Source organism: Ptychodera flava, chromosome 20 (genome assembly GCF_041260155.1).
Source record: "Ptychodera flava strain L36383 chromosome 20, AS_Pfla_20210202, whole genome shotgun sequence".
In the NCBI taxonomy this organism is placed as follows: domain Eukaryota; kingdom Metazoa; phylum Hemichordata; class Enteropneusta; family Ptychoderidae; genus Ptychodera; species Ptychodera flava.
This window is the reverse complement of record NC_091947.1, coordinates 17,631,517-17,659,041: the sequence shown is the minus strand read 5'-3', so window position 1 is coordinate 17,659,041 and position 27,525 is coordinate 17,631,517. Positions and strand designations below refer to the sequence as shown.

Below are 27,525 nucleotides of genomic sequence, written 5' to 3'. Positions count from 1 at the left end.
CAAGGCGTCGCCATTCTCTGGTACAGGTCATAGGTCACACTACAGCCCAGTAACAGTGTAATTTGCATGTTTATTGCCTCTCCAAAGCTACTGGACCATGTGAAATGCTCTGGGTTATGGCATTAGCAGAGTAATCAGTACAGGTTTCCGAATTAAAAGACGTTGGTCGTACGCCGTGAACTCTGCCTGAAAGAAAAAATGTGTGGGCTGGAGAAAATCTCTCTGTGTATCTAATTTGAAGGATGCCATTGAATCTTACAATAATTGAATAAACACATAACTAAACAATAATTGTATCTCAAAGATGTAAAATGTGTTACGGACCCAGAAAAAGTTATCAAAGGACAATTTTTCAGGGTGCGCTTTATTGCTTTTCTGAAAAACTTGATCTGTCTTGATCTGTGCCTCGGGATAGACCTGAAAATATTACAAAACTGGATATGCAAAACTTATAGTCTAAGAGTTTCAAGACTTGTTCTTCATTGAGTGCTCGGCACACACAAAAAATATACATTAACAACAGAGCTTTTACATTGAGAGACAATTTTAGTTCTCAATCTATTGATGGATTTTCAGTGTTTGATTTAATATAAATGATGTGATGATGTCAGCATTTTTCCTTTTATTTAGATATACCATTATATATGAAGGGCCATCGGTGTAATATCAAATAAAAGCATCATATATTAGACAGTGAATGGTCACTACTTTCCTACATATTTGAAATTTGATCAGGTCCAGTCAAACATCAATTTATTGAAACAACACTGCCAGTAGTAAATCTAATTATATTAAGTACATATGGGGCCAGCCATGATTCAGACTTCGACAGACTGAGAGCTGCCATGGCTCTGGAAGTGCTGGCTGTCTGCTGTATTTTCATGGAAAAGCAAGCGATGGAATTGATAGCCTAGAATTCTATTCGTCCGCTTGCCTCCGTACCTCCGACCCACTACGGAGGCAAGCGGACGAATAGAATTCTAGGCTATGGAATTGAATGCTGTATGAGCAGTAGCAGCAACCTATGAATGTTTTCACGACCTCAAGAGGGCGCATGACCACCCTGGCTGAGGCAGATCTAGACTTGGGGAGCACGAACGGTGGATGTAGAGGCTATCTACTAGAAACAATGTATGACACATGTATGAAGTAGCATTGAGATATTGCTATTATAAACCACAAAGTATTTGTTGTTACACCAATTTAACGTTTGCACTTTCTCATTCACAAGATGCGTGATCGCTGGCAAGAAATAGTGGAGCTCGATCTGCTGCTGATAAATACATCCTATAGTCAGTCAGTATCCATTGTCCCAAGACATTCGTGTTGACAAGATGTTTGAGAACAGTTGATATCATTTGGACATCAGCTCCTGTAGAACCAATCTACTCTAAGTCTGCTTTGGATTCATACAGTTTTCAACAACCTACAATTTTAATTTGAACTTTACATAACTAAAAGGAACAATATTAGAACAACATAACTTGTGTTATCTTATGTACTATGTCCAGTTATGAATTTCAGCATTGATGGTCAATACATCGCGATGGTTTCATTGATCATGTCTAAAACCGGGGTCGAATATATGCATGGTAACCCATTCATTCAGTATTTTTAGACATGTCAAACAATATAAGTAGTATCTCGCATCAAACAAAATTCATGAAAAGTGGCCGACTTTGTCTCTTTAAAGATTCGTAGAGCGACTGTGTATGCAAAAGCTTTGTTTTACACGATGAGAGATAATTATAACTTGTCATCCTATACAGTACACTTTTAATTCTCAACTTCAATAATGCATGGAATTCATATACTTGTCGTTCAACGGTTAGGAGAGTAACAGGGAATACAGGTGTCACCGCCACAAGTAAATAATGTCGAAAGGTAGCTCTGCGTGAAGGTGTGCGCAATCATAGACCCTCGAGGGTCTATGGTGCAATGTTACAGGTTTCGCCTCCAGGGCAAGCCGCAGCAGGAACGTAGCCGGTAAAATATGCTTCCCCTGACGGCCCGGCGAAGACTCAAGCGCTCTTCGCGATATATCTCTCTTTCCTTACCTGACTTCACCTTGTTGTCAAAAGCCAAACGAAAAGTTTCAAGAGTTCTTGCCAACTTTCTTGCATTTCATGAGGTTTGTTCTTGACGCCACCCTGGAACGTAGAGCAGATACAAAGGTCAAAGGTTAATAATATTAACCCACTTGCAATGAAAACTCCTGATGGCACCCAGAAGCTGAATGATGATGCCACGCACAGTAGTTTTTCAGCACAGGGAGCTCTGGCTGCTTGTCTGCTTGTTTGTTTGTTTTTGCATGTTTGTTTATTTCGTATGTTTGATTATTTCCATATATAATAAAAAAGCAATAAAACACTCATGTTTGTCCACCACTCTCTACTCCCCCATCTAATAACTGGTTAATTAGAAAGGGTGAATATAAGAGAGAATATAAGAAACTTTTTAAAGTGTCTTTAATCGACTATACTTGTAAACACAAACAAACACATAAAGAAACAAACAAACAAACAAACAAACAAACACCGTTCTTTTTTGAAAAGCATGAACATATGCATAGAAACGTTTTATTGGTTCTTGATTGTACATAACAATAATCATACGTATCAAATAACAAACAAACAAGGAGCCAGAGTTCCCTGTGGTTTCACATCTGGGCACTGAAGTAGCTCCATCACGACTTATTATATCTTCAAAACACCGCGATACTGCTAGTTTTGGATGGAATAATTTGATAACTACAAATCTTAGCTGCTCAACCATTACAACACGAAGAGTTGACAAATTTTTGGGGGTACTCTGGTATGAAAAGTAAGGGGGCTCCGTCTACAATCTAGACGTCGTTTTCTAGTATTAGGGCTGAAGTGTACACTCAAGGATTTCAACAATCTGGGCAAACAAGTATATGTTGCATATTGAGATACATGTAGAATCCATCCATCCATCCAACCATCCATTCACCCATCCATCAATCCACCCATCCATCCATCCATCCAGCAATCCATGGGTTGTGACAAGATGCATGAAATATATAGTGTAAACGTTCATGTCTCCTGATGAACCTTCCAAGGTATAGTTATAAACGTCTACATTTGTGTTGACCAATACCCAAACAAAACTTGCAAACAGAGAAATATCTTGTACCGGTGCTTTCGCACAAAATCCTTTTCACAAGCAAGCAAAGCTAAGCCTAGATTGTGTTAGCTTGGAGTGATTACAAAAGGATTTTAAAAAATTGTTTCTGCATTGATGGAGACGGGTTTCTCATAATAATTTCCCTTCCAATGTTGAGGGCGCTATCTCATATGAAGACCCAAGGGTACGGGATGTGACCTGCCTCTCCTTTCGACAAGTCTTCGATTCTTGTACATGTCGCATGTTTTGCGACAAGCGTTTTCGAATCCAACGTCTAAGGGGAGAGCAGACACATGTGACTATAAGTCCTTGCGGAGGGATCTAGTTTAATAAAAGATCTATATTCTACATAAAGCTTGGGTATCATGGAGCGTGGAGGTAGGAAATCTTTCTACGAGTCCATGCTGTTTCTACTCTTTTTGGTCAGTCTTGTAAAACAGCTTCTTTGTTCCACTCCCAAATCATGTTGAAATACCCAGTATCCAACTTGCCAACATAGCTTTATGGCCAATGTTACTGTTGACAACTACATTTTGACGGGGACCTAGTCTGGAATTCAGCCGGGCTGACAAGCCTAATACTTTGAAGAATATAAAGACAGGGGAGGTATTTGTTTCAGAAAACAAAAGCCAGACATCACAAATTGCAGAGATCTTCCCTATCACCAGTATCAGTGAAAACAAACGCATTGTGTATCAACACAAAAGCACACCTAGCCGAAAAATATTTTGAACTCATAATCATTTTTGTTAGCTGTGCGCCATTTATTCTCACTTCATTCGATAATCAACGAACGTAAAATGTGTCGACGGAGCGAATTATTCGCATGGTAAAGCTTCGCTCATTGAAACGAACAAGCTCGACTTCAACGGTCGAATGCCAGCTAGAGTGAAATAATGAATAGTATATTAATTGAATGCTCTTGATGAAGACGATGTTAATATTTTAATGACAATTGCATTGTAATGATAGGAAGTCTTTTTCAGAATCTACCGATATCGTGCAATGTAAACTTTAAAAACAAGAAAATTGCGTAATTTTACCCATTGCAATGTGAGTTTCACTAAGACTAGTATCATTGGAATGGGTATGCACTGGTTTTACTACAAGAACATTGACGGCTCCACCAATGCATTTTAATCTATGAATAATTAACTTTTTTAGGTTCACGTTTCACACAACGCAACGATCAGTTTCATCGGGTAAAACTGAAATATGTTCAGTGTCGAATGGACAAAGATCAAATTGTGGGATTCCCGTTCATCCAAGGTTTTCAGCCATATTTTCAAATTGATTTGCACTGAATAGCACAAGTCGTACACTCCTGTCTCTAGTGATTTCTCAAATGTAAGCTTGCCGCTTTGCTGTTAATAGACCTCGGCACTCGAAAGGTAAAAGAATAAATCGGAAAGCATCATTTTCTCATGAAAAAAAAAACACTCACAAAACACCGGTGGAGTCAGCGGAAATCCAAAGAAACCATTTTAGAGACTTAAAACGATTTACATTGATGGATGATTAATTCTCTGTGGATGGACAGGAGAGAGAAGTGAATCAAAAAAGCAGAGAATTTACAGGTTGAAGTCTTGTGAAGCAAAGCGTCCGGGATGCCTTGAAATTCAGACCTATTTTTGCTGCTAAATAACTGAGCAAAATCTCTTTTTTAAGTTTTTCCTATAGTTCTCGATCAGATATCAAGTTTCTTAAAGGTTCCCACAGTTCCTTCCATCGTAGCGGCATCGTCTACTTCTTTCTGTCCGAGCTTCGATTCTTTCAGTCCGTACTCCTTCATCGCCAGCAGCTCCTTTTCTTTGCTCATGACGTAATCGACCCACTCTTTGGATGTGTCGTCGATTGAGGGCCCACTTCCTCCGTATTCGGGCGGTAAAATGGAAGAAGTGATTTGTTTGTGAAGATTCGTCAGGTCTTCGCCGTGCACGTGCATCTGCAGGGAAAATAAAGTACTGTCTATGATCACCCTCTTTTTTTTTTATCCGTGTCATATAATCTGACCACAGCCCCTTCTAGACAGGGTGGGACTAGGATTTGACGAAGTGGAAAGTGACATGCCCCTCCACATTTCCGTCTCTGATACTTATTTTCCGAAGTTGCGATATTTTACTTGCGGTGCACAACATGGTAGGGTCTACGGTAATGTTTATGTCATAAACACAACCATTATTCCCTCCGTTTTCAAACCAGTACCGGGATGAATATATGCTTCATTTTCTCCAAGTGGCGTTCCATGCGACGCTACGATCGTCCTTTGTGGTTATACACTACAATCAATATGATCTACCACCGCTCAAAAAAAATGCCAATTCCAAATATGCAAGTGAATATAAGAAGTTATATGTCGTCATCTGAATACATTTTCAATTGGTAATTTTCATCTTCTTGTGCATGCTGTAGCAGAAGAGCAGACTACGATCAACCTGACATAACATTGGACGCACCACACCGACATAAATTTGATATGGATTCATGTCGTCACACGAATCACTGAGATTGTACCCACCCTCTGCTTCATCTTCTCCTTCATGAAAGGCTTGCCGATTGCATACATGGTAGCAAAGAAGCCAGACTCGTTCACAATGTTGAAACTTTTCATTCGAAACGGTGCACAGTCCTGTCAAAAGATGAATCGTTCCTATTGAGCACGTCTAAGTCTCCATCTCTTGCTGTATGTGTTTACAGTTTCATGAAAATATTTCAGCGTTTTGAGCCATGCTGTGACTGGTTTGGTCTTTGTAAGAGGTGACGTTTTAAAAAGTTTTTCCATGTCTTAAAGAGCCAGTAGCTGTAAGTTTTTATTACTTTTTCACCACTTTTGTTTTAAATGTCGACTACATTTTCTTTTTTCTACTCCCTGAAATGTGCTAGAATACAGGGTACAGTATTCAGCAACCTGTACGCGTATGTTTTGAATACACTTATTGTTTGCAAGTGAATTCTGGTCCCGAGCAGAATTCAAAAGTTTACAGAGCATTTGTATAGACGCTGCGTTTACAGGCTAAATAGTTGGTGTTTCAACATGCTTTTTTGGAGTAGAACAAGAACTTGTGATTCACAGATAAAACAAAAATAATGAAAAAAACATCAAGTTATCGCTACTTGCCCTTTAAAGATGTTAGATCAAGGCAAATATGTGTCTGTGTACTGTAGTGGTGTTAGTCTATAAATGAATCACAGTAAAGCATGTAAAGACCCAAGATACTTGTCTCACCTTGGAAATGTTGCAAAGATATGGTTACGAGAAATTATAGACAAAACTGTTGAAAGTGCTGGGGCGCTCCATTTATTGAGGGAAAGTGCAACTTTAAGTTAACCATGAATTTTGCTAAAAGAAATGTGACATTTTTGAATACTGGTTTTTACTGGCTATATCAGTATTTACGGTTTCGATTGAATTTATACCTGTCACAGATCACTTTGACCATTTTCAAAAAATGCAAACTGAAATTAAATATTTTGAAACTTACATCGTTAACAAGAGGTGACACTTTCATGGCGACACGTGGGCCAAATTGTGTCACGTGCTGCATTGTCATACCCCCTAAGTCCATGATGGCGGTTATACCGTTGATTTGAGTTTCCTCGTCTCGTAGCATGAGGTCGTTTGCCAGTAAACCGGGCTTAAATGTGTCGTAGATGCTAAATTTTTTCACGTCCCATTTACCTAACGGAGAAAAAAGTAATTGGAAGAGATAAATGAGGGAGAAAAAATAAGTAATATTTTTTCGGCCAGTATATGTCATCGATCGTTCGCTATTGCCATGAAACTAGAAAGTATCCGATTGGATAAAAATCGTCATCACTAGAAAACATTCGATTGGATAAAATTGTCATAATAAACCTCAAAATGAACCTTATCTTTCAGTTAATAACTAACTATGTCTTGAAGTGTCAATTAGCAAATTTTATCAGGACTCGTACGTGCCTTATATCTTTACATTCTGTTCGTATGCCAATTGTGCATGACTCCGTGGTCAGACTCCATGAAAATGCTAACCTTATTTTCTGAATTATTGATAACGTCTCTTATTTTCAAAGCAAATATTGTATTTCTCTCGCAGCAAAATGTTCTATTTTGAATTTTGCATGCCATCCGCAATATCAGGATGTGGGGTCGTGTGGGAGTCCGCTCGCAAAAATAGATAAACGTTTTTTTTTGTGCATTTGATTTCGATTTCGATTTAGGCCTAGTTCCTGTATAAAAACACAAACATTTTGAACGTGCATACTCTTGTCTAGGTTGTTGTTGCCCATTTAGCCGACAATGTATACACTATGCATGAGAATGTAAGATTAACATTCATTTCAAAGGCAAGGTCACTGGTTAATAATTGAGCCACAATCTTCGGATGTAATATCGCTGTTTGTCATTATGCAGATCCAAGTCCGTTTTTGGGTCATCTCCGTCGCAGAGGAGAACTAGTGACATCAAGAAAATTTAATGAACTTGTCAACGTTCGTGTGATTTGAACCTTTGTGAAATGTCAAACAGAAAACGACCCAGTGCTGGTGAACACAATTGCCGTACACGTGATCTTGATCCCTGCACAGCCATATTGTCAGCACAACCTGAGAAAAGAGTCCATTTTATTTGCCCGTGTTTCTATTCGAGATAGCGCACATACATACATCGTCGCAAATTTTCAGTGTTGCAGGACCACTGCACTGAAGTCCTTGCTCTACAACTCATACAGTAGCTTCCTCGCAAGCCAGCGTCATTCTGTGGCCGGAAAATCGCCCAAACGGTATGAAGGGCATTGACTCATTCGATGTTCACATTTTTGCTAACAGACCGAGGATAATACCTTAATTGTATTTTTCACAAGAAGCCAAATTACCCACCTAACCGCAATATTATGACCTTCCGTCCGTCCTGGTCCCGCGACGGTAAACTAGTGAACAGACCAGCGGCGAGAAGATCCTTGATACCCGCCGGTCCATAGTCATCGTACAGCTCGCTTATCGAAGTTCGCACTCTACACCAATTTTCCAGCAACTTAATCGCCCTGTCCAGATCAAATTTCCGAGCTCTGAGAAATCCCAGAAGGAAGATAGGGTCAGTCGGGCACACCAGCTCCGGGCGAGCACGCACGGTCTCGTACAATTTCTTCAGGCATTCTTCCCGCGTTTCCGGAGTCTCGTTGAGCTCCCTTTTTGCCTTCTCCTGCAGATCAGGGCTCAGCTTACACTCATAAACGAACTGATCAGCCATGTGTATGGATTACACGAAAGGTCGAAGAGACATGAAAACTCACCTGGCTTAGCTTATCATGTTGACAACTTGGTACGCTAAAGTTCAACAGGTGGGTCCAATTATTGACAGAGTTCACAAGTTTTTTTCACCTGTCCACGCGTTCAACCCGGTGAACAGGTCGATGAACTTCCTTCCCACTTCCAACACACGACATTTCAAATCGGAATTCTGGAAGAATATATATAGGATTTTAGCTATCTGTTTTTCTTTGCAGCCTAAAACTTCATTAATTCATTAGCCGGCAATTAGACTGCAGGCCTAACGCTGTGCTGATTATATTTTTGCTTCACCGTAAGAAGACCAAAAAATTAAATATTTTTGATGTAATTTGTCGGAGGGTCACTTATGCTGTTACATATAATTATTTCCGAAGACGAATACTTTGTACACTCGATACAGAGTTATTCAAATCGCGAAAAATGTTAACTGACCACAGAGGGCGGCAACATAGGCAATCATTCAATTGTTGTTAATGCCTTGTTCGCACGCAAAGTTGTTTTACACTGATGGCACATATGGTACGAGGTGGCATTTAGGAACAAAATTTGCAATATTATCAAGAGATAAAGGAAACTGGATAAAAGCCACAAAGTTGTATATCTTATGTTGTCAGTGTACAGCCTGAGTGCGACCAAATTCAGTAAGTGCTCACCATTCTACTATTTTAAGGGGGCGCAAGAAGTAGGGGAGAGCCATTGTTTAAGCCCCGGAGAGGGTTATGTCAACTACCGCTTCTACCGTGTTAAGCCGACAAGCGCGCCATTTTTTCGAGCCTGTGATCCGGGATCACTGCTACCAGTCATGCCTACCACACTGTGCAAACTCTAAATGCAAAGAGTATGGACTAGCAGTTTGCCAGAAAAATCGTTAGCAAACGAGCAAAAGACAATTATTAGTTCGATGATATAGCACTGGTATACAGTTTATAATACTTGATAATTCAGTCGGATGCGGACACCCTGGTGGTTTTAAAGTCTAGGATCACCCGCATATGTACGTAATAAAAGTCCTCGCCCCAAGAATATTTGCAATAAAAAGTGCCAAGGTTGTACGTGGTCAAAAACTTTGTTTCGCTATCATCGCCGTCGGATCCGTGACACAAATAGGGGCTTCTCATAGATATGTGGGTAGGCATACCAGATACTTACGTGTAACACTCTTCCATTTGTGGTACAATTTTATAATAAAATTTTACTAAATTTCTTTGAAGTGATACCCTAGCCTCATGATTGATGCTCTTGTAATATGTCAAGCGTTATTTGTTGTTGCGTTTTTCGTGAGCAATGAGGACAAGCAATTCTGAGAGCATCAGTTTCCACAAGTCTTCAAAGGACCCGTAGCTGTAACTGTTGATGTTTTTTTTCACTAATTTTGTGATGTATGTCAATGGTAAGGTGTTGTTCTGTTCCCCAAAGTATGTCTAAATACCAACTAGTTAGTCTGTCAACCCAGCGTCTATAAAGGCCTATATGTACGAAGCGATATTGGTGTTGCATTTGAATTCTAGTCCGCACCAGAATTCCTAGTTTAACAATAACAATACAGAGTACACATGTACAGGCAGAGTTGACAAGCTGAATGCTGTGCATCACAACATGTTTTAGGGACTTTAAACCACTGGAAAATCACCAAAAGATGCCGCAGCTGGTCCTTTAGGGATGAACCATAAGATCTTGGGAGGTGGGGGCGGTCACGATCAGATTGTGAATATTTTTTTACAATTGTAAATTTTTGATTTTTTTTCCAAGTGAGACGTGATGCGCTATATTTTTAAACTGTCAAATTTATACGTTTTGCTTTCTGATGTTATACTTTTATTTCGAAAACTAGTCTGAAGATTTTTCCCCTAACTTTTTGTTGATTTTTTTTCTGTTTTTGACCACCCCTCCCAAAATCTAATGGCCCATCCCTTAATGTTGGGTGGAGCTCCACTATGTTACTGTTTGCGACATTCGCTTAGATTTGAATTTTACATGCAAATGACTAAATATACAATATGACTTGAGAAAAAGACCTTGGTCTATTGTCACTTGGCATACATTGCAGATTGCTCTATCAAAAAACATTGATATTGCTGAATGATTGCACCTTGGCGCATAACTTATCACGTATACCAATGATTTGCAACTTGAAGGGATGTGAGGATGGGTCACGCGTGAGATCATTAAAAGTTTTTTTTTTTCTGGTTGACATGAACTAATGAAATGTGACGATGCCCCTGAATTTTCAGAGTTGACATTTGATAATATTTATTGCAACAATATACAACAATATCAACAGTACCAAGACACAGATCAACGCTGTAGTGCAAAGACATGACTGTAACGACAGAAAGCTTTGTATATTATCGACTGACAACACCTGTACATAGCGTGATTCATTTCATTGTCCGCTCTGCATAAATGGTGATCATCCGAAATATGATACGCATGCGTAGTTTTGTGCAAGTCGTGTTCCGAAAGAAAAGAACAGTTTGCGCACAAACGTGTTCGTAAAGATTAAATTCATTATTGTTAGATTGCAGAATTTTCGCGAGAAATGTGCGTAACCGTAATGAATGCATCTTCTAAGAAACTGTCTGTCTGCCAATTTGAAAATCAACGTGACGTGAACCGTGATATCACGGTTTAGTTTTTATACCGCCATCAAACTTTGATCCGTTGGGAACTTTGAGCAGAACACCGTCCCGTTCACCTCATACATCCAGTTTTTTGTATTTTCCGGTTAGGCCCTCCATCGTTGCGGCGTCATCCACCGTCTTGCTTCCAAGATCTGACCTCTTAACACCGTAATCTTTCATGGCAAGGAATTCATTTTCCTTGGACAGTATGTAGTCCGCCCACTTCTTACTGCTGTCCTCAATTGAACCTGCTGATCCGCCATATTCTACGGGCAGGGCAGACGACGATATTTCTTCGTGCAGTGTGGTCAGATCTTCTCCATGCACATGCATCTGTTTGGGGAGAGAGAGAGAGAGAGAGAGAGAGAGAGAGAGAGAGAGAGAGAGAGAGAGAGAGAGAGAGAGTGTGTGTGTGTGTGTGTGTGGTGTGTGGTGAGATGGAGAAGAGAGTGTTTAGAGTTCTGAATGGAACTGCAACTTCGAAAAAGTAGACAGATTGAGAAACGTCTGTTCATGTTTGCAAAGTATGATGTTTTTCTTGTCCGGGACATCCTTTACGTTATCATGTAATTCGAAGACAATTTTTGAAATTGAACGTTCCCAATACATATTAATGTATAGATATTTCAGCATTGTTATGGCTAATCATTGCAGCCCTACGAAAATAAAACTTTATCTCTCTCTGCAAGTGAGTGACATGCAAAACTTGTACCATTACGAGTGGACATGGCTTGTTTGATTCCATTCTCTTATTATAGGTGACATTCACTCCCATTGTCAATTCAAAACTCGTTTTCTACTTACCCTCTTCTTTATTTTTTCTTTTAAGAATGGTTTTATGATGGCGAAGAGTGCGTCAAAGAAACCGGATTCATTCAGTGCGTTCATACTTTTCATTCTGATCGGGAGTGTGTCCTGCGAAATAGACATCAAATTACAGAGGCAATTGTAGATCAACTCATCAATATGCTGCACACTCTGCAAGGTGTATGTTGCATTTTGAATAGGATTATTCATTAGGTTTATCATAAAAAGGACATAATTTAAGATGTACAACACGTACTTATAAAACACGGATCGCCAATTTTTACAAATACAGGATGGATAAATTATTGTATTTTCTGTATGAGTGTATTGTATGTATGTATGTATGCATGTGTGTGTGTGTGTGTGTGTGTGTGCGTGCGTGCGTGCCTGCGTGCGTGCATGCATGCATGTATATATTCAGTATGTATGTATGTATGTATGTATGTATGTATGTATGTATGTATGTATGTATGTATGTATGTATGTATGTACGTATGTATACGTACGTATGTATGTATGATATTTTTGCTCCAGATTAGTTGTCACATACATATAGCTCCTGTTACCTGGTTCATGATTGGAGCTGCTTTCATGGCCATACGTGGACCGAACTGACTCAGATGGCTCATAGTGAAACCTTCCAGGTCCATCAAGTCTACAACGCCGTTGATTTGGGTTTCCTCGTCCCGTAATATCATGTCGTAACTCATCATACCTATTTTCATCACATCCCAAACGCCAAACTTCTTCACGTCCCATTTTTCTGTCGACGAGAGTAGGTAAATATCGTTTTTTTTTTTATAGATGAAAAATTGAATACCATGGATTAACCATATTATCCTTGACTAACGCTGAGTGTCAGCTATGTTGATTATAAACTCCAGAATATAGAAGTATCATATGAGCTCCATCAATGGAGTGACATCGAAAAGCTCCGGCTGCCATGGTCATTTCACTGAAAAGGTTAAGTTACAAATCCTTGTATACTGCGATTTTTCTTTTGTAAGCATCAGCAAAGGCAGCAACAACAGCAGCGACAAAGACAACAACAACAACAACAACAACAAAAACAACGAAAACAGCAGCAGCAGCAACAAAAACAATTATTGCAATTGAACTTTTTATACCCTAGAGTACAGTCCCTCAAGGGACCGTGATTTGAGTATTTCAAATTCGCACTTTCGCAGTTGTAACGGGGAATCCTCAAACTTACTCGGTCTCATGATTCCAACTTTCCTCCCTTCCTGGTCTCTCGTCGGCAACATAGTAACGACCCCGCACTCCAACAGTTCCTTAACGCTGGATGGATAGTAGTCGGTGAAAACCTCCGTCAGTTCCGACCTTGCTTTACACCAATTTTCCAGTAGCTTGAACGCCCTGTCGACTTCAAACTTCCGAGCACGGAGAAACCCTAGAATAAAGAGGACGTCGGTTGGGCAGGTGATGTCCGGACGAGCTCGTAACATCTCGTACATTTTCGTCAGACCTTCGGTTCGTGTTTCTGGCGTCTCATTGAGTTCGATTTTAGCCTTGTGTTGAAGCTCGGGGCTGAGTTTGCAGACGTAGGCTGAGGGATCCGCCATATTGAATGTGCTCCTGCAAATCAGGTGTATGGTAAACATTAACACAGTCAAAACTCTGTCGTCTGCCCTTCGACACTACAACAGTCCATCGAAAAACTAAACGCCTTGACATGCCAACTTACAAACACTATAAATTAAACACCTAATCCGAGACAGGACAATAAATGATTCGAAATAACAGAATCATTTTCTAATCAATCTGTTCAATTGATAAAGTTATGTACAACATATCCCAGTCTCACTTCAGAGTTTACTACATTTTCCAGTTCTCATTCTCTCTTAGAGACAATTAATTATACAGTGTCTCCTTTGCACACGACTTACCGACTAGCAAAAACTTTGTGAACGGGTATTGCAAATCTCGAGCTCTTCACGAAACTGCTTCTAAAATTCGGCTGTTGTAGTACGCGGACCTGTTAGATTTTGTTTGTGCGAAGAGAAATCTCGCCAGGTCGAATCGTGACCTGTAACCCTAATAAATGAAATATTAAACAATTGTCGCTCCGTGTATGTAACATTTGGGTCAGGCGGTTAAACTGTCACAAAATAAAGAGGGACAGGATGACCTTTTAAAGTTACACGCCTTTTTTGTCTGTCTGTCTGTTTGTCTGTCTATGATTGTCCTTTTGGTCTCGCCTGCCACTACTGGCGAAGGGTCCCGGGCGAAGGGTGTCCCCGCGTATAATAATTGTAACAAAAACTTACTGGCAACGATCTCGTCAGCAGCATCGCCTAGAACTCGCGCCCTCATCGCCAGCCATCGCTTATGAAGTGCGCCGCCAGGGCGCAGGTTATGGTCCAGTCGTTGCTCACGACGTTGGCAAAGCAGGCGAAGGTTTTACATGTAAATGCTCGACTTATCATCAATTTACATAATTTACATATTTCAAAATGATGCAGTGGAAATCATTTAGACTGTCTCCAGCACAGGTGCTAGGAGTTGCCAAAGTGGTTTACACAGTTGGCGCAGAAGTCTACACCATATTTTGGTACCTCCATGCTCTACACTGAACACTCCCGGCACTCCGCACGCCTGTTTGCCCCAGTCGCTTGGCTTTTCTTGGCAGCTGTTACTGTGGGCCATCGCGTTCACCCCCACGATCTACGCAATACCCTGTCGGAGTGTATTGCTGCTTTCAGTTCACTGTTTTGATGTTTATATGCCCACAGATTTGGGCAAGTCTAGAAATTATCGTAATCATATATACATGTAATTCCCCTTTGTTCATTTTCCGCTCCGGCTGTTCTATATTTACTTTCAGTCTCAGATTACATATCCGCCGTCACAACAATATTGTGTTGACAAGATATCGTGAGACAGATAAAATCAGTCTATATACTTGGTAATCTAATTTATGTAAGTACGTGGTATTAGTACAGCTTTTCAAACAAGTCTCTTGCTATGATGATGCTATCGACAGCGAATGAACCAAAATATCTCTCAGTATTAGCTCACCCCGTTGAGAACATGGATTAAGGTAAACCAATTAAAGAATTAGGGATATTAATACAGAATTTGAATGTCTTTCCATATATAATGGGGTATTAAATAAACCACAGACCCTAAAAAGACTCTTTTAGATTATGAATAAACAGGGCCGTTGCATTAAATCTAAAACTATCAGAGAGAGAGAGAGAGAGAGAGAGAGAGAGAGAGAGAGAGAGAGAGAGAGAGAGAGAGAGAGAGAGAAGAGAGAGAGAGAGAGAGAGAGGGGGGGGAGAGAAGAGAGAGAGTGTGTGTGTGTGTGTGTAATCAAGTGTAACAACATCAATGGTAGTTCATCGATGACTGTCAGGCTAAAGCGTATGACAATTCAAAAGAAAATTTTCCATTTTAATTTTGATGTTTGATACATGAAACACACACAGGCACCTATGTAGTGCATCGAAAAAAATCGGTCCCAATATGTTGAAAAGACGATTTCATTCATAATTTACTCGAAACTGATTGATTTTTTTAAAACTTCTACGTGTTATGCTATTTTAGGAGAAACTTTTCCAGGACCGTCTGGAAGGCAATATTTTGGACTCCCGGACTATCGAAATATCGTCTTGTAGGTTGTGAACCCATTCAAAACTGGACGAAGATCGTTGGTCAAACCGTGGAGGTGTAAAGGACCTCTTTGGTCACACTAAATTTATATCAATAAATTTCGTAATTTCCTTTTATAACTGGCGAAATGAAAACTTCGATTCAACTAATCCACGAAAAGGAGACAGCATCACCGTCATTTTACCAGAAGGCCAGAGAAGATCCAGTTTGCTTTCAGTTTACTACATGTAGTACTTGGTTGTGGTATTTAGGTACGCACAGACTTTTGGCAAGTCTATCCATGCGTGTCCACACGATACAACGCTGTCCTTTACACGTTGTCTTCGTCACTGTGCATCTTTTTTTCGATGTTAGACGGACAATTACGTCAGACTGCAGGATCGGTCGTTTGAGCACAGACAGTAGAGCGGAGCGGAAGCCGCTCCACTGTCTGTGGTTTGAAGATGCCGAGCAAGATACACCTTCAAAACACAATACTTGTCCAGTGTCCAATGGGTTTTGTTGAGCTACTCATGCATAAAAAAAATAATTTAGGGACCGAGAACAATTAACGGCAGGGGGCGGAAGAGAAAATGGGGTGGGGGGCACGAAAAAAAATGAGTGTTCTTGGGGTGGGCCATGAAAATTCCAGGGAAGGTAAGGGGTGGGCCAACATTTTTTACACCATGACAGACAGAGAATATTTTTCAGCATTTTTGTTCCTTGTTGAAGCTGGAGTTCCTTGTTAAACTTCTTGTAGCATGATGAAATACCAAGTCTTAAACCTCACAATGCAGTTGTTATGTGTAAAATGAGCAATATTGTTATTGAAAATTGACTTGAGCTTGTTAGACATACTTGGAGATGTGCACGTGCAGTGAACACTGTCATCAATAAAAATAATTCATGTCTAAATTAATGCTTCAACTATAACAACTATAACAGCACTGAATGAACTTGTAGATTGTTTATAAAGTATTTGGTAATTTCATCATTCTTTGAGATTAAAATAGCACAACACAATACTGAAAAGTAGCTGTAGGTGTTACAAGTAGTAAAGCTTGAACATATGTTATTTTGTTTTTTTTATTATCTATATATTTATTTGTTTATTATTTATTTCAAGAATGCAAGAATGTTGTTTTCACTAAAGCATATATTAAAAGTTATAAGGATTATACATATATGTGTACAACTTTGTACCTATGTAATCTTTCTTTTTTGGGAAGGGGGGCACAAAAATTTTGTTACCGGTGACTAAATTTTTTGCTGGTATTAAGGGGGGGGGGCTGTAAAAAATATATGCACCACATAGTTTCTCTTCCAGCCCCCCTACCGTTAATTGTGCTCGTTCCCTTAGTATTTACCAAACCACCCTACTCCGAGAACAAGTAAAACAAAACAAACTAACAAAGAACCATAAACATTCAAAGGAGTTTGTTTGTGAACAGAATCTAATTGTTTGATGATTAAAACATAAATAGTCCCTGAACTACTGGGACATTATATGCCCTGTCCGTCGCATTTTAATTGGCCGAGCTGAACCACGTGACTGCCCACAAAAAACACAGCAATGGTTTGTTTACATGCCCGTGGATATGAATAATATCGTAAACATCGTAACTTTACAGCTAAAACGTAAATTGTAATTTGTACAAAGATCATTATCAATCACAAAATAAAATGGAGGACTTATGGGCCAAGTTTAGACACTTTTTTTCAAAAAAATCTCCGGATAAACATAATTTTACAGCCTGCGCACTACTCACTAACAAGTTCTGGGGTCCCGTTGTCTTTCGCGTGGGAAATTTTCGTAAATTTTCACGGTTTTCTTGGGTTTGTTGATAATATAATAGAAATAACAGACTCCGCGCTGATCATTAACGTTTATTTATAATAACGGCTCGGCAAATCTCGCCTGTTGATTTTTGCCTTTCCACTCTTCCTTGTCTCTTGTCCATAAATAAACGTCTATGCTTTATGGCCTTTATTTCTATATTTCTATATTGTTGGTCCGCTTACACAGAATAGGTTTTGGGCAGTTTTTCTGACCTTAAATTACAAATTTTGACTGAAACTTTCCAGGCATATGTATCTTTGTGGAGGGATCGTGCTTGAACTGGGCAGTTTTCCAAGGACCAACACCACTGAATGAGGGCGACAATCAGGCGGATGACAGGTTTAACGGTTTGGCCAGACGCTTAGCATACCAACACCTTACTAAGGGACTGGTCAGTTTCTTCGGCCTGGGGGGGGGGGCCGGTGGATTATTTTTGCCGACGTCAAAAAGTGGCTGACCCCCCCTATTCCAAATTTTGAAAACAGGGTGACCCCCCTATTCCAAATTTCTAAAACAGGGTGACCCCCCCGGGCGCGACAAAGGTAAAACAAAGATGGACATAAATTTTATATATATATATATATATATATATATATATATATATATATATATATATATATATATATATATATATATATATATATATATATATATATATATTATATTTTACATTTTACATATATTTATATTTTAAATAGTCATTCTATGTTTTAGTGAAATTGTTGACATGTCAGTTGTAAGATAGGAATTTCAAAGTGTCAATCTTAAAGTTTAAATACAGTACATTTTGAATGAGCTGTATTTTGAATGAGCTGTGAATGTATTTCACACTTTCTCTGCTTAACCAGATGTCCTGAACTGTTGTACAGAAATGGATGTCAATCATTAATATCAAAGAGGAAAAAGCAGTGAATCAAAAACTTTGATGGGTGTTAAGACTTGCCAACCATCCAATTAAATCTACTGAGGAGCCATAGAGAGCTTTTTTAGCCAAATCTGATGTGTACAGTGTCTGAGAGGACCTTTTCTTGTGTAACATTGAAACCATAAAAGCACAGCTAATAATGACAAAAACTGCCTTTTTTAACTGTTATTTTGTTCATAAAAAAAGCATCTTTCTACAGAAAACCTATGAAACAAAGAAAATAATTGCATCAATGAGAAGGAAAGATATCTTGTCATTTTTCTATCTCTAAAATAAGTCACTGTATCAAATATATATTGTGAAATATTTGTGCATGTTGCTTTCTCTCTCATACTGAATTCTCACAGAGAGAACAGAAAAGTATCAGGAATTTGTCATCCTTTTCATATGAAATGCAGATTTCATAATGGTACACTTTCACTTAGCAAACATCAAGATATCTCTGAAAGTATGGCGCCCGAAGGGCGCGCCAAAAAATATGAAACATCCTGATATCTCTGATATATATGCCTTGTATATTAAAGTCATGCACCTGAAGGGCATGCTGAAAGATGTATGATTATAAAGTAATGAGCTTGAAGAGCACGCTGAAAAATATTGAACATACAGATATCTCTGATGTATGTATGCTTGATATGTTAAAGTTGGGCGTGCTGAAATATATGACTGATTATTAAAGTTACACGCCCGAAGGGCGCGCCGAAAAATACAACTGAATGATGAATTTTGTGGCTGACACTAGCATTTTAGGCAATGATGAGCCTGTGTCAAAATTCAAAAACACACTGACCCCCCCTATTGGGCATTTCAAAAACATGGTGACCCCCTATCACCAAAGTCAAAAACAGGGTGACCCCCCCTGAATCCACCGCCCCCCCGCCGGCTAGAACCTGACCAGTCCCTAAGATGGCTGCGTTAATTGGATTGTAATCAGGGAGGTGGAATAACGTGGAAAGGTAAACGATACTACATAGAATCTAACACGGTACCCGCGTGGGTAGATAGTCATGTAGCGACCACGAAATAGGGGTAACTCCGCAAGGCCAACTGGTAACTCCGTACACATGCATCTAATTAGCATGTCATTATCGGCTACATGGACTGTCTGCCCCCGCTTGGAAGGACCGTGGAGGGACCAAGATTTTGACGATATTGTAACGGAAACGATTTTTGCAGGCATTTTTGTTCAACAGGGCACAGTCGCTCGAGAGCTATTAAGCTCTGGGACTATTCGCCCCATAGACGAGTGTATATAAGCGAGAAACAACCCGCTTATATACACTCGTCTATGGGGCGAATAGTCCCAGAGCTTAATAGCTCTCGAGCGACTGTGAACAGGGCTATGACAAATTAATTTGTCACAAACCCTTGAATTGTACGACTATGAACTGGACCTAAGTTTATACTATGTAGCGCACAGCGGTATCGTATTGTAGTTGTCTATGTATCAACGCGATCTGCGCGTGCGAAGGCTATCCATGGAAGTAGAAGGGACAAGTGTAAATCTCACTGTCCTCACTTTACCGTTTATCGCGTCGGTGTGTGTCGATGACGAATATCGTGACAAAGGTAAAAGTCAACCATTAACTGTAACTATATCCTAAAAGTAGGTTTATTACCACGAAATCAAGAGAAACCATGTAGAGCGGCTACTTTCCATTGAGAACATAGGCGCCCATGGGATGGGTAGTCTGCTTGATCGATCGATTGTTTGCTCAATCTATCGATCGCGTAGATCGAGTACGCGATCGAGGAAAGTATATCTGATCAGAATCTGAGGAGAAGTAATTTTTCCTCTGGTCTAATGGCATATATCTAAGTGACATCAAATCCAAAAAAAAAGTGCGGTCCGTGAATACTTCGGCCACAGACAATTAGTGGTGATTCACGAACCACGCCACAAATGCTATTTTTTATGGAGTGACCGTGATTTGAACACCGAGGCATCAGCCCCTCCATGCAGGACAGTGTCGTAGTGTTGCATTGGGGACGAACATGAAATCTGTCTTTAAAAAAAACCTCCACGGGTTGAGTTTGTCAAGAAATTTTGAATGAAACTGTCAAGGCATATAACTTTTGTAGGAGTGCAATCTTTGCTCAAGCCACTAAACCGATTTTTTTTACCTGTCTGTGGACAAATACGTCACCAACAAACAGTTGAAAAGAAATTTCACACGTGCGACATACACACGCGGGGCTTTTTTTTAGCGTAGAACTGCCCTCTCGTGCTGTAGTATTTCCTGTCCCTGGAACCGCGCAGTTTTTCCAATAACCAACACCGGTGAGTGAGGGCGACAATCAGGCGGATGACATGTTTGGCTAGACGGCTTAAAATCGCATACCAACACCTAACTAAAGTTGGCGGCGATAATTAAATTGTAATTCGGGGAGGTGGGATTAGCGTGGGAAAGGTAAACGATAATACTCTAGAGTCAAAACAAAACAAGAGAATCTGCGATTGTAGCGGGAAACGAATAATTTCTGCAGATTTTATTTCCGGAGCTCAGGTAAATTTTGGCACAACTAATTGAACTGCACCACTATACGGAACAAAACTTCCAGAGTTAAAAGTCGTGCACAGCCTAACGGTATTGCAGTTGTAGGTATATCATTGCGATCTGTGCAGGGTCCATATAGATGAGAGGTATATCGCAGTGTGCTCACTGTTCTGTACGTCGGTGTATACCGAGAACGAGCATTGTGACGATTGGCAAACTACGATTATTGCAGCATCAAAAGATATGTTCATTACAACTCAATAAACAGAAAGTCGGCATCGAGTATATATCAGTATCGAGCAACTAGGTATGTATGTGAATACATGTATGACCTCTGTCAAACGGACCGTGATAAGCCATGCCGAAGATGATGTTATACGACGGACTACAGTGTCTCCACCTACGGAGAGACTGTTTACGGACCTTGGAAAAGACCAAGTTATACGGGATTACGTTGTCACGAGAATAACTTGGGTTAACAAAACATGGCCTACGATTCAACGATATTTTTAGTGAATTGTACTCCGGACACGAGCATCTCCGTGCTGTGACCTATCCTGTCAATTTGAACTCCCAGTTTCGCAAAAGGGTTCATACATAAGTATTGAGACTTTAAATTCAAAACAATAACAGCCCCTGTCTTCACGACTGGAATACAATACAAGGTATTCCAGCATGACAAAGGCTGTCTGGTGTGTTTTTCTTTAATTTTGTTCTCTCTCGAATAAGCTCCTTGTTGTCTCCGTCCCAAACAAGTCGAAATTGCCTCTCTCAACTCGCCAACACAGCCTGGATGAATTTTATTTCCAAAGCCGGGTCCGGACTAAAAATAATTTGTCACAAACAACGTGGTGCAACATGCCCACAACGCGATGTGTTTGTAGGCTAATACATGTACATACTTTCTTTATCGACATATACTTTATTACAAAGGAGATGAAGATTGTCCTCTTCTTTTAAAGAACAAAAATCTAAAGCATGGAGGCGGCCCATGGTTGCAGAACGTGAGGTAGCCCCATGGTGCAGAACGTACATGCGTTGTCCCAGGGAAGCACGGCAACTTGTGGCACGCCATCTTTGGACACTATTGTACCACTATGGTGCATTCGTTTGTGACTGATCCAATCAAGACGCGATGCGCTATCATGGTTCCCATGCAACGTCGAGCCTACAACAGAGAAAGCTGCGAATGCAACTTCCCTCTTTTTGAAAAAAATGCAAATGGCTGTGAAGTGCAATTTGTAACATTCACAGTGAAAACCCTTTTACGTATTTCTCACCTGAAATGGCATAAACATTTGCAAATGGAGCCAAGTTCGCTCAGGGAGGTAGATGCTAGAATCTGTTAACTGTGCACAACTTATAGACAACTGCTAAAAGTGCAAACTGATTAGCGTTATCACGTCATCATCAGCTCAGGAGAGAAAAATTCGTTTGTCGGCGCTACGTCGCATTTTCACCAAAGTCGCCTTTGTCGGTACCACGGTCACTCCACAACACACCTTTTAGATGCAAAGAGCGCACAGGCTTGTATATTTCAGAATATTGAAAATACATTATGTTTAGGATGTAAAACATCTTCGCTTAGGCGAAAACACAAAGGAGTGAAAAAGATTGAATAAAAAGTAAAAAGCAGTGGCAATTAACACTCATGACAAAATGTCACAAAAAAAAATCAGCGACATTTCCCATGAGGAAGCATGGACGTAAAATATTTTTATATTCATGATAGAAGAGAAACAAGAATCATATTTCTGTTGATCCACAGGGAAACTGTTGTTATATTAAAAGGTAGTTATGGTTGGCTGGTTTTGCTGTAGCTGTCTCGTACCACCTCGACACATGTGAAGACACGAGTCATACATAGAGTCATGTCACTTTAAAGTGTACATCGTGACGTTTGATGACAGGTAATTCTGTCAAGTGTCACCCGCCAAGATAATAATGAATATTTCGGCGGCAATTAATTCCCATCCGTAACTTACTGACATCCTAGTATAGTTTTCCCCTGTAAGAAACATTGCACAAACAATGCATACTGTACTGAAGTGATGCTAACAGGAAAGCGAAACTTGACTGCACTGGTCATGTAAAACTGTTGGAATTTTTCTCTGATTTTATCGGGTCACATCGCCACAAAAACTTGACCACAATTCGTCTTTTCCTGAAGCTGTGTTGTTATGCATCATTGATGCTTCCGTGCATACAGCGCAGCATCTGGGTGATCCTAAGTCAATACCTAATTTTCGTCACTTTTTTACGATTACGACTGATCCCATCCATGGCGGTCTGTTATCAAACATCGTAAAATATGCATAATTAGCATTGTCGCCAGCGACTTCCTTTTCCAGCAGAGCCGGGCCGAGAACGAGTTATTCACCGCAAAGCCTGTTGTTATCGTATTGGTTTGATTAACTCCTTCACACTTCATTAAAAACAAACCAATGGCAGCTAGGGCGGGAACTTGACATAGGGCTTCAATTGAGGGCTTCCGACGATAGGCCTTTGGTACACTGTTTGTCCAAGCTATTGACAGTGAAGCCGATTAGGTAGCGGGCACGCGACTCAGCAACTGCTTATAAACACCGTCAAACACCCGTAAAGGAACACAGTCACTTCTGGTGCGAGCCGAGTGTCAACATCGCAAGAGCACACTCCGACAACTTTCGTGTTATTTCACCAAGAGCGAGTCAAGAGTTTCCTTTGAAGAGGTAAGTGGTCTCTACAACTTTAAGTCACTATATATGACTTCACGGTTGTCCAATGCGGAGACCGTCTTCCGAACACTGCTCCCAATATACACCCATCTTTTTTTCACTCAATCCTCCCAGCGAAAGAAAAGATGACAATGCATGAACTATTCGAGAGTTGACTGTGTCCAAGACAGCTTTCCACTTGCGTTCACAACGAATTCTTTTCGGCTTCCCTTGTATGGTTTCCCGGAACCGGTATTTGGTCTGTCCGCTCCATCCGTTTTCAAGACGTAAATATGCCTTACTTCATACCCATTGGCTTCGTTTGTCAATGTATTGAGAAATCCATAGCAGAAATTTCTTTTCGGAAACTTTCTAGTTTGTCAAACGCCAAGGGGGCCACGCTTATGGTTCATTTCGTGGTATTTTGAGATTTGACAACAAAACGATGGTTAAAAATCTGTGTAATGTATTCTGTCATGTCTAAATATAGCCTATCTTATGTTTGTTGTCTTTTCCGTCCTCAGTTTCTGTTTGTGTATCATCGCTCTGACAAGATGTTCACTGTATTGCACGATGCTATCGATACCTGGTGTTCGTCCGCTTCACCAAGTCCAGAGAAACCCGGCGAGCAGAGGCAAGAGTTCGCCACTCGTATGGAAAGGTAAGAACCCTCCGTTGTTGTTGTTACACTATAGACCCCCCAAAAACACATACCACAAGTACTGAGTATACTGTATTTGACATCCCCCGTAAACGGTTGTGTAATCCCTACGTGTTCGTTGACTTTTGCAGTCTGGAAAGGAAAGTCAGCCCTGTTGAACTCACAAACTCACAACATAACAGACCTTGATTTTAATCTGCGACGCGAACAATTTCTCTCCACACATCACCACGGACATGTGACCAATTCGGTCTCTCTGTCTGTCTTTGTTCCGGAATTCACTAAACAATGAGGATGCCAAGGATGTTTATCGTTATTACATCATTAGGACAAATGAGCAAGTGGTCAATTTTAACATCTTCAATTGAGAAATCCAATCCGCCTATTTCGATGGCTTTTAATGTTAGTAAACCCATGGACACTAAATCATATTTTCAACCTCCACTGTGCACTCAACGTATGGCGTTCGGTTCGGGGATGAATGTGTGGTTTCGTTTCCAAATCACTGAGAGATCGATTTCTGTAGTATCACAGTTCACAAATACTCTAAAACGAATTTTCGCAAAACAATACATCTATTCTATGTAATGAAGAGTTTCTTTTTTTCATTTTGAACACACGCTTCTGTTAAATTTCACCTTGTTTATCTCAGTAAACAACGACCGAGAACCTTTTTCAAGTGTTTTAGAGAAAAATGCAATTACCTTTCCCACGTTCAAACTATAATCTCGTTATCGCCGCCAACTTATAGTAAGGTGTTGGTATGCGATTTTAATCCGTCTAGCCAAACAGTCAAACATTTTGTTAACAAATTTTTCGAGGTTTTGTACAGTTATTAGACTTGTCCCATGGAGGGTACATCTATGACTTTGCCAAAGTCCGTGGACATATAAATTTTAAAACTGCGTAAATTGGCAGCAGGCTGTCGGATTGATGGCGAAGTGATCGCGAAATTGAAGCATATTGTAATTTTGCTGATCTCACGTCGATTGTGGAGTTGACCCGAATGTCTTTGCCCAGCCAGTAACTACCGCTTACACCGAGAAGAGTACAGTCGGTGTGGTAGCTCCGTGGCACGATACTTGACAAAGTCCCAAGGCGACTGGTGGGCCAGTCCATATAGTTATTGCTTTAAGTCAGAAGATGTTGGTGAAATTTTAGTAAAATATGTGGTTCGGGTAGTTGTATTGGAGGTAGCAGAGTCTTCTCAACTCGGCTGGAAACCGTTTCCGCACAGCTGTTGCATGCATTTTCATTAGAGCAGGAGATGTGCGTAAACCGATAAAACCTCCGTCTATTTACGTTTTCATGGAGGTAGTAGGAGCATGGATGTTAAAAATAGATTTTTTACATCCATGGTAGGAGCTACCTCCATGACGTCACTATCCACTGGATACTCCAAGCGTGTATGCTGACTAGGAGAATGAATCTTACGCTTGTTGTTAGTGAAGTGTCAACGAGCGTGACAAGTTACTCAAAACTAAGATATTGTGAATTGCCTCTTTAATAGGTATCACATTCAGACTCGTGGAATATTCAAGTCCGATTTTTTTCACGATCAGTATTGCACAGAAATCTGGATTTTGTTTGGTTTCTTTTATTATGATTTTTCATGTCCGTTGGACGTTTAGCATCAAATACGATTTTGACTTTGGACCCTGTCTTTCTCTTTCAGAGCTGCGGAAGAAGAACGTGAGCTCGTCGCTTCGGCACTTCTAGCGTTACACAATAGTGCAGACTCGCCGTGTTCGAGCCTTCAAAGTCACTCAGCGTCACCCGTGTCCGACGCAGACGCTTGTTTCAAACATCAAGGTGAAGAAAACCATTTCACACCACTTCGTCTTAACTACCAAACATCTGCTGGCGGGATGGACGAAGACCACACCGATGGACACAGTTCTGCTGAGGCCACCTACACCTTGAACTTCAACTTTGTCATCATGCCAGACTCCACGGCGCCAGATACTCGGTTCGCCAAGACACCCTTCGTAAACACAGCTGTTCAGCAGGTAGCCATGCCCGACGTCACTCCACCAGCTTTTACGCATATGTATACGCCTTCGTCCAAGACTTCCAGCCAAGAAATCATCGCTTTACTCGAACAGTTGTTGCCACGGACGACAGAATCAACCAAGTCTGGCCTTTCGCCCACGCTCTCAGGTATCAGCGGTGTTAATGAACTCTCTTTCACCTCTGATTCGTCCGTTACCGAGGCCAACAACAGTAACGATGGTTATAGCTGTGAAGACGTGGCATTTGGCGAATCGTCAACAGACTCAGTTGTGTCCAAGGTTGACCCGGCTACTGGTGCGTTCAGCTCTGCCAGCACCTCGCCGCCCAGTAAAGCCAAGAGGAAGCGACATGCCGAGAAGAAATCCAAGATTCAACCTGCCAAAAGACTCAAGTTCGAAGCAGATAGAGAAGAGACAAAGTCCTCCGAGTACGAATGTATCCATTGCCATAGTCGCTTCACTCGTGTCAGCACTTTGACAAACCATCTCAGAACACACACCGGAGAGAAGCCGTTCGTGTGCAACGTCTGCGACCGTGGATTCGCCCAGAAAGGCAACCTCGTAGCCCACGCCAGGACCCACCAGGATGACAAGCAGTTTCACTGCAACACGTGCGGCAAGGGTTTCACTCAGAACTCATCACTGAAGACACATCTTCGCATCCACACCGGCGAGAGGCCTTACCAGTGCGCCCACTGCCACCTGAGTTTCAGCGACCCCTCAACGCTACGCAAGCACGTTCGTGTTCACACAGGAGAGAAACCGTACATATGTGAGTTTCCAGGCTGTAAGAAAGTCTTCTCGCAGTCTGGTAACCTGAAGAGACACGAAAGAATTCACCAGACCGAAGTTCGCACAGATTAAATTACGGCTCGAGAGACTCTGTAAATAAGCTCTGAACATTTTTTTTTTTAAATTTTGTTTATAATATAACATATCCTTGCAAAATATTGATTGTGTCATACGCACCTGCTATCCACTGCGTGTGTTTTATAAACAAGTGTTCTCTATCGCCTTTCACTGAATCTATTTTTTTCGTACTTTGTGGAGAGTTATTAAAGTGAAATTATAGTTTAGAAGGTAGTAATTTGTCGTTCTTAGCCTATGGAGCGAGATGGATGAATGGTGTTTCAGTATGCGTGGCTGTGTTTCTTTGCTGGTTTTTACACATGCTCAAAAGTCAAATTCGGAAAAACAATGAATTGCGCAAAAGTCTAAGCTCTAAAGTATGAGAGTTCTGAAATTTTGTCTTAATTTAAATATCGACTGATTAACGGCAAACTTTTAATGGAAAGCCACTCGGCGTATTTTATGACTTGAGAAACGGCAGGTTATTGTATCCTTACGTCCGAGTTTTCAGGCGTTATAGTAGTTATGGTACGGTACCTCTGAAATCAAGGAAAAACAAAAGTCTCAAAAAGTTACTACCGCAAGA

General features: G+C 40.5%; 3 protein-coding genes across 5 annotated transcripts; 1 reads left to right on the top strand and 2 right to left on the bottom strand.

Moving 5' to 3' along the window:
- Positions 1–3,871: 3,871 nt before the first annotated feature.
- LOC139120191 (alpha-tocopherol transfer protein-like) lies at positions 3,872–8,795 on the bottom strand. The gene is made up of 4 exons (XM_070684354.1): positions 8,005–8,795; positions 6,630–6,826; positions 5,666–5,776; positions 3,872–5,092 (listed from the first exon to the last, which is right to left on the bottom strand). Exons 1-4 carry the CDS (start codon positions 8,372–8,374, stop codon positions 4,835–4,837), a joined length of 936 nt encoding a protein of 311 aa, XP_070540455.1. The 5' UTR covers positions 8,375–8,795; the 3' UTR covers positions 3,872–4,834.
- Positions 8,796–10,648: 1,853 nt separating this feature from the next.
- Positions 10,649–14,189, bottom strand: LOC139120190 (alpha-tocopherol transfer protein-like). 2 transcript variants are annotated; one of them, XM_070684352.1, is made up of 5 exons: positions 13,751–13,903; positions 13,057–13,439; positions 12,410–12,606; positions 11,841–11,951; positions 10,649–11,369 (listed from the first exon to the last, which is right to left on the bottom strand). In XM_070684352.1, the coding sequence occupies exons 2-5, from the start codon at positions 13,424–13,426 to the stop codon at positions 11,112–11,114; spliced, it is 936 nt and encodes a 311-aa protein (XP_070540453.1). In that variant the 5' UTR covers positions 13,427–13,439; positions 13,751–13,903; the 3' UTR covers positions 10,649–11,111. The 2 variants fall into 2 exon arrangements, with proteins under 2 accessions (XP_070540453.1, XP_070540454.1); XM_070684353.1 differs by lacking the exon at positions 13,751–13,903 and adding an exon at positions 14,132–14,189 and having other exon boundaries at positions 10,963–11,369.
- Positions 14,190–23,248: 9,059 nt separating this feature from the next.
- Positions 23,249–27,145, top strand: LOC139120188 (histone-lysine N-methyltransferase PRDM9-like). Of its 2 annotated transcripts, none has more exons than XM_070684348.1 (3): positions 23,249–23,436; positions 23,942–24,078; positions 25,754–27,145. In XM_070684348.1, the coding sequence occupies exons 2-3, from the start codon at positions 23,972–23,974 to the stop codon at positions 26,952–26,954; spliced, it is 1,308 nt and encodes a 435-aa protein (XP_070540449.1). In that variant the 5' UTR covers positions 23,249–23,436; positions 23,942–23,971; the 3' UTR covers positions 26,955–27,145. The 2 variants fall into 2 exon arrangements, with proteins under 2 accessions (XP_070540449.1, XP_070540448.1); XM_070684347.1 differs by having other exon boundaries at positions 23,250–23,432.
- The last annotated feature ends 380 nt before the right edge of the window (positions 27,146–27,525 follow it).